Genomic DNA, 14,435 nt, shown 5'->3' on the forward strand with positions numbered 1-14,435 from the left:
TTTCTGATCTACCAGAGCACAACACAGAGGCACAACAGCTGCGGCATATAAGGGCCTGAAAGACTCAAGATGTGTGAACCAAACTATGAATGCAGCAACAAGTGCTTCTAACTTTAACTGCACCATGCTTACTAGCATCAATAAACTATCCTGTTGGTCTCAATTAGGGTGAACGCACTATGATTTCACACTCGCCTCTGCCGAATATGGAGTAACTGCCTGCGTTCTCCTTAATATTTGCCGCAGAATATTCAGACAGTGCTAATTATTATCCATACCTGTTGGAACCAAGCGTATTTTGACATAAAGTATGGTGGTGACGTCGAAATAATTTCTACTCTGAATTTTTGAACTGTGACAACGTGCTTGTGTTACAAGTTGCTCTTGCCGCGGCACCTTTGCCAGTCTTGGGTGTTCAATATGTGATTCACGATCAGAAATTGTTTGTTGCTGCTGAGCCAGAGTCGCCTCTTCTTTAAGCTTCTCAAGCAAGCTTGTTGCATGGAAGGGCATTAAAGAGAAAAATTATCTAACTTGCATTAGAAAAATTGTCGTTGCATGCATCCTTTAGAAATGATTGGCGTTTTAGCTATTAGCATTAAAATTGCCAAATCACTTATGGTTGGTGGGTGATTCTTGATATTTCAATGCATTCACATTCTTACACTATTTCATGCACTCTCCAGGGGCTAGCTCTGTATTTATTTATCGATATATATTTGTATCTAACCGCTTTCTCGCCCACTTGGGTCACTGGTAGTCAGTCTGCAGCTGAATGGGCAGCGCATAGGAATGCTGTGCGGACGTACCAGAGTACAAAACCAACCATCAGACCAACTTGGGTTACCCAGTTCATGGCAATGTGTACATACATCCTGCTCTTCAACGCTCTTTCATACCGACATGGGTCACTGTAGATGCGGGACTGGGCTAGTACAGCTGTTCGAAGAAATGCTCTCATGTCGACTTGAAGCACTCCGGTATGTATGTTACCGAGTCTGTACCGGTCTTCAGTGAACCTCTTTGACACCAACATGGGTAATGGCTCAGCACCTTCTGAAAGAAGCGCGAGAGGAGCGCAGCTGCCGCACGGCACCTTTCTACGTGTTCGGAGGCCGAGAAGTCCACATGTGGCCACCGAGATGAGAAGCGTGGCACGTCGGTGACGGCAAATGCCGAGGATTGTTCATTCGCTTGCCGTACACCCAGTGGCGCATATTCATATTCCACTATTCATGGGAGAAATTTAACAGAGCATTTTATAATTGCAGGGGGCACATTCCCAGTTACCCAAATCGGCACCAAGGACGCTCGTTGAAGAGCAGCACGGACCGCGTGGCACATACCGAGTGCTCCAAATCGGTGTCCTAAGATCTTCGAACAGTGGTACCTACCCAGTTCGGCATCCGTTATGACCCATGTGGTCACGAAAGAGGTTGGTTGAAGAGCGGGATGTATGTACACATTGCCACATACTCAGTGACCCATGTTGGTCCGATGGTTGGTTCTTAAACCGTGTTACCTAAGCAGAGACCAATGCATTACCAATTCGTCCACGGGCCACCCAGTGACCCAGGTATGTAGGAAAACGGTTAGATACAAGCATACACAAAAACATAGATACAAATATACATAGATGCTTGGCCCACGGAAAGTGGGTGAAGTGCCCCAGAAATGGGAATGCGTTAAATTGCCACAGTTACTGCAAAAGGAGGCTCGGTAGGCCGCAAAGGATGCAAGAACAAAAAGGTTCTGGCAACACCAAAGTAAACTCCCCTAGCTCCCCGCGATGCCATGGATTGTGCTGCCGTCTGATTGCACCTAGCTGATTTTTATCAGCAAAGATTAAATATATTGTATTCTATATAAGTCATAAGCCACAAATGTTCGTATTTTTTACTCTGCCCCAACAAAACAAATAAGGAAAAATGTATTTTGAACATTGCCACGTTACACTGACATACCAGCATACCTGTTGCGTCAGCGAATGAAAAATAAACTTTGGCCTTCATTTTCTTCTTGAATAACCACTCTGCTGCCACAAAACTAATGAAAACATAGTTTCGAAGGGACACATCAGTTTAAGCTTGTTTCTGTCAGCTGCAGCAAGCGATATGGAACATTTTATATGGCCCTGCTGTTCTCATACTGCGAAGTAAAACATTCTACTGGATGCCATGAGAAGGGGACTTCCATATTGTAGTGTCTGCTCCCGGTGCGGGAGTTATCTATATTGCAGGTAAGAAGACTGGACTCAAGTAAAACTCAAAGGAACGTTTATTCCACAACGTGTCGAGCGCCGCGCTTCCCGTGGCCCTCTCCCCCTCAGCCCAGTTGTCGCACCAGGATTCTTCTGTAATGCGCATAGGGGGCGCTGCTTGTGGGTTGGCTTTTGTTGGCGATGCTACATCCCCCCAGACTTTTATTCAGCCTGCACTTGGCTGACGATGAAATCTGCAAAAACCTTCGGCTAGGTATTGCGTGCTTGACGGTCCGGGTTTCGCCGTGCATTCGGTTGGGACGCTTTGTTGTTTCCGATTGAAGAGGATCTAAACCCTGTCTTGTCACTCTGGGTTACACCTGTTGGAGTGATGCAGTCGTCCCAGTCTTCGAGTGCTGGAATATGCTGCTGACGTTTAATACGTTTGAAGAGCGACGCAATTCTTAAAACCCTCCTGCCGTCTCGCTCGGCGGTTACAGCTGTCCCTTGAATCCTCGTCACCCTGTAGGGGACAGGCTCGTAGGCCGTCTCATGGGAGGGAGGCGAGTGTCGCTTAAGGAGTACCGTATCTCCCATTTGAATTGCATGTGGCACAGCGTGTTTTCTGTCATCAGCGTAGTCCTTCATTTGTTGCTTCTTCTTTAGATCTGTTTCTGCAAGCTTCGCATGCATGCACTTCTCTGGAACTTCAGGAAGCTTCGTTTTGATCTTTCGTCCAAACAGCAGTTCAGCAGGCGTGAAACCTGTTGTTGAGTGAGGTGTCGCCCTGTAGTTTAGAAGGAATTCATTTAGCTCCGCTTGCCAGTCTCTCTGCTCAGCACCAGCACTCTTCACCAGCTCTTTCACTTTTATCATGAATCTTTTAACCTCTCCATTGGCTTGAGGCCACAGAGGAGTGACGCGATGATGGTGAATTCCACAAGATTTCATGAACTCTGCAAACTCCTTCCCGAAGAAGGGAGGTCCATTGTCTGTCTTTAGTGTCTGTGGCATTCCGTGTACTTTGAACATTTCGCTTAGTTTCTCCGCCACAGATTTTGAACTTAGCGAGGAGAGTGCTGCTGTCAGAGGAAAACGCGAGTACTCATCGACAACCACTACACCGTACTTGTTGCCAGGTAGGGAGCCAGCAAAGTCTGCTGCCACAGACTGCCATGGTCCATTTGGAAGTGGTGCCATGATTAGCGGTGAGGTCTTGTTTTCAACCATGGTTCTCTGGCATGCTTCAAGTCCTTTATAGCCACCTCTACTTTCTTGTCAATCCCCGGAAACCACACTTTTTCTCTAATCAGTTGTTTGGTCTTAACCACTCCTTAGTGACCTCTGTGTGCTAGACGAATGACTTGAGCCTGTGATGTTCAGGAATTATCAGTCTCGTCCCTCTTAGCACAATGTCGTTTTCGGCACCTATGAGCTCGTCGTTGATTTGAGCAAATGGTTTGAGCCTGTCGCTTTTCCACACGTCGTCACAAGTCTTTGGGTTGTTCGTTCACAAAGCCTTGATCAAAAGCTGCATCTGAGCATCTTTTGCGTATGTTTTCTCGATTTCTTGCAAAGTCAGTGCCTGTGGAACAGCTGTTTCCACGATGAAGGAGACATACTCTTCTATCGCACTTGCTTCTTCACTGGGAACGACACTGTCGGTAAGTGGTGCATGCCTTGACAGGTAGTCTGCAGGGTTGTTCTTCCCTGCAATGTGTTCAATCTCGAAGGTGTAATGTTGTAACCTCAGGCTCAGTCGTTCGAGCCTTGCTGAGAGCTTTGTGCTGGGCTTTCGAATGATAGACAGCAAAGGCAGGTTGTCTGTCTTCACCGTGAACTTTCCCCCTGCAAGGTAGATGTGAAAATGTTCGATAGCTGCCACTATGGCCAACATTTCACGGTCGATCTCTCCGTTGGTGTCAACGCTCTGCTGAAGTACGCCAGAATGCTGCGGCTTTTGTCGCTTAAATCTTCTTGAGCCAGCACTCCCGCTATACCTTCTGGTCCAGCATCAGTGATGACGTGGGTCTCTTTTGTGTCGTCGAAGTATGCTAGGGTGCGCATTCGAGATTTCTTTCTTCACGTCATCTAGGGCCTTCTGGTGCTCTTCGTTCCAGCAGAATTCTGTGCCGGCATGTGTGAGCTTCCTCAATGGATCTACCATTTGGGCTAGGCGAGGAATGAATCTAGGGCAATGGTTTACTATGCCAAGGAGGCTTCTAACCTCGGTTGGGGTTTTTGGTGCTGTCATTCTGGCTATTGCTTTAACCTTTTCTGGGTCCACACTGACTCCTGCAGATGAAAACACGTGTCCAACGAATTTAAGCTTGTTAGTGCCTAGGACGCATTTGTTTTCATTCAGAGTCAGCCCGGCATCTTCCAGGTGCTTCAGCACCAGACGCAGCCTTCGGTCGTGCTCTGTTATGGTGCGTCCAGAGATGAGGATGTCGTCATTGACATTGATGATTCCGTCCTCATCCGGAAGTACTTGCCTTATGGCGTCTTGAAAAATCTCTGCGGCGGCATTGACACCAAACAATAGTCTTTTGTATCTCCTCAGACCACAGTGTGTAGAGAACGTTGTTATCACCCTGGATTCTTCAGTAAGCTCGAGCTTATGGTAGCCCTCTTTCAGGCCCAACTTTGAAAAGTAGGCGGCTCCGTTCAGAATGCTGATAACAATTTCTAATGTGGGCATGACGTGTCTTTCTCTCGCAATGGCCACGTTGGCTTCTCGCATGTCAACACACATTCTGACTGCGTTGGGATCATGGCGTTTGGGAACAATGACGATCGGTGGCACCCAAGGTGTTGGTCCTGTTACTTTCTCTATGATGTCTAGCTCCTCCAGGCGTGTGAGCTTGGTCTCCAGCACTTTTCTCATCTGGAAAGGAATGCGACGGTGTTGTCGCACGACTGGTTGGACATCTTGTGAGATGTTCAGCTTTACTTAAAAGTTCTTGAGCCGACCGACCTTGCCAAACAGCTTTGGAAATTCTTTCTTCGCGTCAACACTACTGTGTTCTGTGACCAGCTGAAGTATTGTGATGAGCTTTAGATCAGAGGCTGTCTTGTAGCTCAAAAGCGATCGATGTGTCCCTTTTACGACGTACACTGTTGCTTCGATGAATTGGTCTAGAGCACGGAACGTTGCAGAGAACTTTCCCATGACTGGGATTTCTTCGGTGACTCCATATGGTAACAGCTTTGTGGTTGTGTGCTCCAGCTGCATCATCTGTAGGTGCCTTTGCCACGTTCTCTCCGATGACGTTGACACCTGCTCCAGAATCCACACAAAACTGAAGTGGTGTGTTGTTGATTTTCGACTGTTACCACTGGTAATTCTTGCCTGTGACTCTGCACGTGAAAGACGCAATCCTCCACGCTTGTGTCCTGTTGTGTGCTCGCGAGGGTGCCTGTGACGTCAACGGAGTGTACAGTGGGTCTTTGTCTGCAGAACTTGGCGAAGCGGTTTTTCTTTTGACACTTGTGGCATGTAGCTCCCCATGCTGGACAGCTGAATTTCCCTCCTTTGTGAGGCCACGCTCCTCCACAGCAGCTGCACTTCTCAGCTTGCTTGTTCTCTGGACGATTAATTTCCGGAGTCCCCCACTACGGCGTGCCTGATAATCAGAAAGTGGTTTTGGCACGTAAAACTCAATATATTATTATTCTCTGGACGATTGCACGACAGCTTGTGCTCTGACTGGTTGCTCGAAGGCGCACTGCGCCGCCACTGCTTCTTCTTTGTGACTTTCTGCACAGGTTCGACGCGCTCGCGGCCTTCCATGCTGGTTGCTTGAAACTCTGCTGTCTCGAGGCTGCGGCCTATTTCCATTATTTTCTCCAGCGTGACATCGCGCTCTCGTAACGCACTGCGGCGCAGCTTAGCTGAATTGGTCCCTTCTATCATTTGCGATACGATTTCTTGTTCTTCGTTCGCAAACTCGCATGTCGCAGCCAACTTTCTGAGTCGGACTTGAAATCGGTCCACTGTTTCTTCGGAGCTTTCTTTTGCTTGACGAAAAACAAGCCTCTCGTAGACCGCATTCTTTCTTGGTGCGAAATGTGCGTTCAGCTTCGCGACTGCCGTTTCATAGTCCGTGCCTCGATCCGGAAGCGTCAGAAAAATGTCGTGCACCGCATCTCCTGCGTAGTGTAGCAGCATAGCAGGTTTGCGGGCTGCATTCTGCATGTTTGCTGCTAGTAGAAAGTTGTCAAAACGGGCTTGCCATTTCGTTCACCGCTGGGTGAGCGACGTCGGGTCCGTGTTCGGGTCGAATGGCGGGAAGGCGGGCAGCATGGCTTCCATCTTGCGTGGCTTTTTTTCTTGATTGGCGTCCACTGATTTGTTTCTTGGCCTCTTCTGGTGCCGTGTGGGCTTCTTGAAGTTGAATGATACTCGTCGCCAGTTTTTAGTGTCTGCTCCCGCCGCGGGAGTTATCTATATTCCAGGTAAGAAGACTGGACTCAAGTAAAACTCAAAGGAACGTTTATTTCACAACGTGTCGAGCGCCGCGCTTCCCATGGCCCTCTCCCCCTCAGCCCATTTGTCGCACCAGGATTCTTCTGTAATGCGCATAGGTGGCGCTGCTTGTGGGTTGGCTTTTGTTGGCGATGCTACACATATGACTCTGTACAACGCTCAGTACAACGGCATCGAACATAGTCCCTCTTATTGAAACTCGGCTTAATCCGCCCATTAATAATGCAGAAATTCCTTCACATTTTCCAAATTTTTCTATATTCCGACGCGACAGATCGCACAAAAGGGAGCACGGCGTACTGATGTGCGCACACGAAAGTCTTCAGTGTGCTGAAATAACAGTAACAACGGCCTTAGAAATTGTCTTTGTGATAAGCAACGCTTCTCGCCCAGCCGTTGTCATCGGTAAATGCTATCGTCCGCCCGACGCAAACAGCTCTTTCGTAGCTGACTTCCATGAGGTGCTTCACTCCGTAACAGTGCTTTATCACCAATCACCCATCATGCTGTTCGGCGATTTCAACTTCCCTGCCATCAATTGGTCCAATATAGCTGAAACAACGTCAAAAAACAAGGTCGAAAGTGATTTCTTTAATAAGTGTCTTACGTAAGGCTTAACACAAATCGTAAGTAACCCCACGCGGCACAATGATAAGTTTTCTAATATATTAGACCTTATCCTCACTTCTCACTCCGATAATGTTTCACCACTGACGCACTTACCTGGCCTTAGCGATCATTCAGTGCTACATACCTCGTTCGAAAGTGACATCCCTGCCTTCACAAAAACTAGAAAAATTATTACGCTTTACGACAAGGCAACTATACTGGTAGGAATATTAAACTAGGGGAATTTTCCTGCTCGTTCTTAGAAGGTTCTGTTGAAATTAACTTTCTTTTCAAAAATAAAATGCATGAGCTGATAAAAACTTACATACATATCACTGTAACTGAAAAGCACTCATCACCCTGGTTCAATAGGACACTACAGCGTCTCAACAATAAAAAGAAAAGGCTTTACCGCGCTGCTAGGCATTCCAACTCAGTGCGCATGGCAGAAGTACTACACCGCTGAAAAAACGTACCTGTCCCTTTCTAGTCAAGCAAAATGCTCCTTTTCTTCGACTACCCTACCAAACATCCTGCGAAATAACTACAAAATATCCTGGAATATTATAAATCCAAAGCGTTCGCAACCACGTGCTATGTGCGACAAGAAAATTAAGCCTATTCCTGATCACGAAATCGCCGAAGCGCTTAATCATGCATTCTTCCGTGTTTACGAATGGACTTAAAGGTGAACTTCCTGAATTCCCACTTTTCAGCTACCATACAATACCCGCAATCACCTTCAGTTCTGATGGAATCAAGAAATGCATTGATTCCTTAAAGCTGTCGTCTTCACCTGGCATCGATGGTATGAATTCCAAAGTCTTCAAAAATACTAAATATGTTACAAGTGAGATTTTATGTCACATTTTTCAGCCGTCTTTATCATCAGGAGTGGTGCCGGATGATGGAAAAGTGGGTAAGGTTATCCCAGTCCCAAAGAAAGATCCTTCATCATGACGTAGCAGCTACCACCCAATTTCTTTAACTATCGTCTGTTCGAAATTATTGGAACATGTGCTTTACTCCCACATTGCTACATTCCTAACATCTGTAAATTTCTTCCACCCTAACCAGTATGGCTTCCGTAAAGGTTTATCTTGTGATAACGAATAACCACTCTTTATAAATGACATAAGCTCTAACCTTAATCTCGAAAAGGCGTTTGATTTTGAAAAGGCGTTTGACAAAGTTCCGCATCAACGACTTCTCCTAAAACTTTCTCGCTTGCACCTTAATCCCCTTGTTTTGAACTGGATACCAAATTTCTTAACAGACAAGAGTTTGTGTATGCTAACAACCACTCCTCCTCTAAAAGCCCTGTTCTCTCCGGTGTACACCAAGGCACAGTTCTCGGCCCCCTTCTATTCCTTGTATGTATTAATGATTTACCGGCTAATCTTTAATCTAACATTCGCCTTTTCGCTGAGGATTGTGTAATTTATCGCTCAATCCTAGCCGATACCGACAACTACGCATTACAAGATGACCTAGACAAAGTTACCATTTGGTGCAGCTTGTGGCTAATGTCACTGAACACTACAAAGACTCTACTAATACCTTTTCATCGACGGAAGATTCACCATACTGCTAAGTACGTTCTCTGCAACTCGGAAATATCACTGGAGTCATGCAAGTACCTTGGCCTTACACTTCCAAATAACCTTTCTTGATCGTCTCATATTACGAACATCACTAACGAAGCCAATCGCACGCTTGGTTACTTCCGGCGCAACTTGCGCTTTGTACTACCATCCTTAAAGATACTAACTTATCCAACTTTTGTCAGACCTAAGCTAGAATACGCATGCTCTCTTTGGGACCCACACCAAACCACCTTTTTCTAACACTCTAGAAGTTGTTCAATATCGTGCAGCTCGCCATATTTGTTCCGATTATTATTACCACACTAGTGTCTCTCAGCTAAAATTAAAGCAGTACTTTCCAATCTAGATAAAACGCATCATGTTTTCAGACTGTGTCTTTATCACAAATTTTATCATTCTTCTCCTAGTGCTTCAGCCATCATTCCAGCACACCATCATTCTTGCCGATAACGTCACGAAACATCTGTGTATCCTCCGCCTGCCCGGACCACTACGCACCAACATTATTTCTTTGTGAAGACTGTACGGGACTGGAATGACCTTTCCGCCGACGCCGTGCACCACTCATACCACACCATTTGAATGCTGCCATTGATTCCACATTCCACTGAAGTGGTCGCCCATCCCTCATGTAATATCACGCACTCGGGCCTTTGAGCTAATAATAAATAAATAAATAAATAAATAATAAATAATACAATGCCTAGTGTGTACAGAAAGCCACCAGGTTGATCTAAAGATAAAAACTGCTTCTTCTGCTTGAGTTTCAATAGGTGGACTTTCACACATGGTCATCAACGATATGCCCAGAAAAGGGCGCTATAGGTGGAGCAACTGCTGGCCTGAAATTCCAGGCTGAACTAGATTGTTCCGCCATCACCCCTACTAAGAGAACTGTACTACTTTTCCTTTCACGTAGAAGTAATGGCAACGGAAACAGTACACTTGGGATCACATGCCAGGCTTTTGGTTCATGTTCTCTGAAGGAAACAAGTCCATGTTTCATACAGATGGTTCATTGCTTCTTTTCATGAACTGCAGAGGCCTTTCACTCCCTACTGAAAGGTTTACATTCAATAAGTATTCTTAATATCAAACAGTGGCTGTTTGTTCCGAACAGCAATTCAAATAACTGATTTCAATAGACATTCACTAGGTGCCAATATTTAAGCACCACCCGCTACTACGATGTGTATCAGTGGCTCTTCCTAGGTTTCATTTAGTGTCGATTGTGTCAATTTGTTTTATTTCATTTGAAGTTATTCAAATTCGTTTTTGTGCAGAAGGCTTGTTTTCTTGTACTAGACAAATGCGAGACAGGTGCATTCCTTGTGCTTTTATTTGGCCTCATTAAAACAAAGCAGTCCTGTTGTGGCACTGCCAATTCACAGGTGCAATGAACAGACAGATGCAAAAGTAAGTGATACTTTATCACCACATGCTTATGGTTCAAAGCAAAGGAACTAAAAACAGGGCACACAGACAACAAATGAAGCGCCAGATGCACCATGCAGCTGAAAAAAATCTTTAAAAAGTGGAAGGAAAAGAAATAAGAAAAGAGATTCATCTGCGCGATTTGAAATTCTGCGGAAAAATAAAGTTTTACCAAGGTAAGACAGCAACACGGCTCAGGCCGTGCCCACGGTAGACCACTTTGGGGTGTAACTTATGTGCGATGTAACAAGGAACACAACACCTAAGCGAAAAAACACGCATTCATCTGGCTGCATATTTTTCAATGAATGCAAATTGAAAATGATACCTTCAAGCACGTCATCCATTGATTTTGCTTACTTGGTACAAACTTGCAGTATTCTAACAGTGTGAAACACAGGAGAATGTTCCTGTCCCGTCTCACACTTTTAGTACACTTTGAAAGTGATCGACGGGGAATACAACCCACAACATTTACTTCAGCGCAAAATGTGTAGCTGATGTTTAAGTTACAGAGCTCCTTTCGGTCCCTTGTGCAGTGAAAACATATAGAAAGTAGAATGAAAATGATGGAAAGCATATACGTGAGAGAATGCAACCTGCAGGAAGGTGTTGTTATGGTGGCACATGTCAAGAAGTTCTTCAGAAATGTTTCGTCTAAATTACTGGAACTCTCTGGCATGGCTTCTGCAATTAGAGGTATTATATACACCACACAATACAACACAAACACAATCTTGAGGCCACAGTTCTGGTATAGTGATGTCACCCTTCACTCTCTGTCAGAGAAGCAAGACAGACAATGCCTAGTTCATGAGCCAAAACATGGTGAAACTTAATACTGCTGCATACAATTTTTTGCATCAAAGATGATGACAGCACGAACAAACACTGAAACAACAGTTGGCATTTGCACAACAAGGCACCAAGCCTGGCGCCAATAAATCCCAGGAGCCCATCAGTGACGTTTGGTGATGTCATGTGCCAATGCCACCTTAGCTGTCACAGGATACAGCAAACGTTGATCAATAGGGTTGTTGCAACGAATTCCCGAGCCCACAATTATGCTGATTCGTTCTATGTAATATTTATATTGTTTTTGGTTTTCCATATAGGTAAGATAAGCGCAAGACATGATGGTGACATCGTTTGGCCCAATTACTCCACTGAAGAAAGGTGCTTACTTTACCATATGGCAAGCAAACTACTGAGATCCAGTGGCCGAACAAAAGCTCACGTTTTCATAACCAGAGAGTGATCCACCTTACTCAAAACCCACAGCAAAAACCCGTGGAAGGCCGAACATTTCAACTTGTGCATCAATCCAGATTTGCCTGCAACCTCCGAAATCATGACATGTATAAAAGAAGGCTTGCACATAATGTCGCTTCCACCATTTGGGTGAGGCACTCAGCCTCTTCTGCACTTCCGAAGAAGAGAGAATAAGACTAGTGCGTGCAAATGTTTTGCCAGAACGGTGGCAGCGACATCAGCGCAAGCGATCTGTTCAATAGAGCCTGTTACCTCGTTCAACTATTAAATCAAGCTCACGACAGAATTAGTCTAGCAGTGAAACTTTCTCTTGCAACGTGTTCCCGTAGAACACCCACTGCACGAGGTGGTGGTGATAAACACATAAAAGGACTGATGAAAGGTACCACAGCAAAAACCCATGGAAGGCCGAACATTTCAACTTGTGCATCTAACTGAGATTACAGATAATCAATTCTTTTACCACATGCTCGCAAGTCTAGCCACTATGCTGATGGCTCTGAATCTGCAAGTCTAGTTCAGGCGATCAGTTAGGAAAGAAATAACGAAACAGTAAAAGAAAGAAAAGAAAGCTTCTGAACTAGCAGTGCCTCCCTGCCGCCTAACTTCTACATCATTTCATCTGCTTTGGTGCAACGCCTGGTGTGTCAGTGCTTTCGATGGCAAAGACAGAGCAAGCAACACCATTAGCAATTCACTCAACATTAGTCGCCATATTCATTCATTCCAACAACAAAATAAAAAATATGATGCTCTCGACATGCGACCGATGACAAGGCAGCAACAACAAAAAAAAGGATGGATGTGTGCTAAAAATGCTTCGTAACCGCTCTCGACAAAAGAGTCCAAATGCTGGAAGCAAGTCTGTCTTATCCCGACAGGCCTTGCTCCGCAAGAGGTGGTGAGCACTTCACTCAACAATGAAGCGCACCCTGCATTCGTTGTTCTTGACAATTCGTTGTTCTTGACACTCTGCAGCGTTTCCGCGACCGACAGGCACCTGTCAAAGCCGATGCTGTCGTTATCCTTTTTCCGCCGCTTCCGAACCGTGTTGACCGCATGCTGCCTTTTCTGAACGTTCATTTAGCCAAAAACCGTTGTAGCTTACGTCTCTGGGGTGCTGCTTATGGTGGAGGACCACGAAGGAGCACTTGCGGTTTTACGGCCATTCGAGACAGGCGTCGCTGGGACCCCTGACAATCCTCATGTAGAGTCCGAGGTGAAGACAGGTGAAGACAGGTCCTGGAACTTGCCTTCCAGCCTCATCCTGTACCCCTTTTCGCCCACAGTGAGTACGTTGCTCGTGAAGACCTGCAGCGGCGCGTTACGGTACTTGCGGAGGGGTTTGGTCACCCAGACGTGAGTGAAAAAAGGCTTTCGGTTCTGGTCTGGGCTGCCCTTCAGCAGCATCTGAAGGCGTCGTTGACTCCACTACAGCCTCGGGCTCACCATTGAGGCCTTTCACGAGAGGCTCAGAGGGAGACTGATCTCTCGATTGGTTCGGGGAGTCTGCCACCGCGGCGTCACGGTTGGGTACTGGCGTAGCGTTTTCTTCGGATGGAGACGTCGAAGAAGCCGACACGACGTCGGGCTGCTGCCGTTGTCCGCCGGCATGTGTGGTAGTATCTACCGCAGTGGTGGTGTCCGGCCGTCAATGAGTTGTCGTCCCTGCGACTTCGTCACTGAGAACCGGTGGTGGCTGCGCAGTGACGCTAATTCGTTCGCGCAGCATTTGTTCGAAGTCATTTGTCCTCGTCAGACCGTTCTCCAGGTTGTCAATCTTGCTCAGCAGCGTGGAGAGAGAACCGTCGGCGTCGGGGCCGCCGCTAGCGGACGACGTACGCACCTGGTTCGTGTCCAGCACGTCCGACTTGCAGCCGCCCCGCAAGTGAACCAAAAGACGCGCATTCTGGTGACGGGATTCTTGCACGAGCGGCAGTTGACGAGGCGGTGACCGCCCTCAGGGTAGTGCTCGACCATATCTGACACAGGACCCACGTAGTTGGAGTCTCCAGTTTATCGTGGTTCCATGCACTCCCCCCCACACACACACACACGCGCACACACACACACACACACACACACACACACACACACACACGCACCCACGCATCCAAACTCACACGCGCGCACACACACACACACTCACACGCGCGCACACACACGCACACACACACGCGCGCACACACTCATACACACACGCGCACACACACAGACACACACACGCGCGCACACGCACACACACATACGCACACGCACACACACACACGCACACGCACACACACACACACACACACACACACACACACACACACACACATACACACTGAAGGGCTACGCCCCTCACAGGTCGTGCATGCCTTGCACAGCAGTTTGCAGCTGCTGAACCTTCTGACGTCCGGCCGCTTTCCTGATGGCCAGGACGGCAATGTCCGACAGCTTTCCGGACTGCCTGGCAACTCGGTTCGCCGAACGCCAGGCTCCCAGTGCTGCATGGGCGTCTTCGAGCCGCGTCACGAGACTCGGGTCTGCAACAAAGATGTGTTAAACTAAGGTTCTAGTACAAAGAAAATCATGCAACACATGTAACCGCATTTAACAAATGGATATGCTATAAACGAACAATGAGATGGTCGATTTCAGTTTGTCATTCGTTCATAGCAATTGATTCAAGAAATGGTATACTGACAAGGGTCCCTTAGAGAATATGCTACGAAATGGCAGTTGGACCGAAGTAATATTCATTGCTGTTATCATAGTGTGGGATTCGCTGATGATAGCTCAACATTCCATGGCAGCGCCAAAGGTGCAGTAAAATATTATT

At 46.6% G+C, this 14,435-nt stretch overlaps 1 protein-coding gene across 4 annotated transcripts in view; it reads right to left on the reverse strand.

Moving 5' to 3' along the window:
• Positions 1–10,316: 10,316 nt before the first annotated feature.
• Positions 10,317–14,435, reverse strand: part of LOC139061314 (uncharacterized) — a 101,662-nt gene continuing 97,543 nt past the window's right edge. For all 4 annotated transcript variants that reach the window (XM_070541152.1, XM_070541149.1, XM_070541151.1 and 1 more), the window contains one exon: positions 10,317–14,139. In XM_070541152.1, the coding sequence (XP_070397253.1) occupies positions 13,955–14,139 (185 nt within the window). In that variant the 3' untranslated portion in view covers positions 10,317–13,954. The remainder of the gene's footprint in view (positions 14,140–14,435) is intronic.

Source organism: Dermacentor albipictus, chromosome 6 (genome assembly GCF_038994185.2).
Source record: "Dermacentor albipictus isolate Rhodes 1998 colony chromosome 6, USDA_Dalb.pri_finalv2, whole genome shotgun sequence".
NCBI lineage: Eukaryota > Metazoa > Arthropoda > Arachnida > Ixodida > Ixodidae > Dermacentor > Dermacentor albipictus.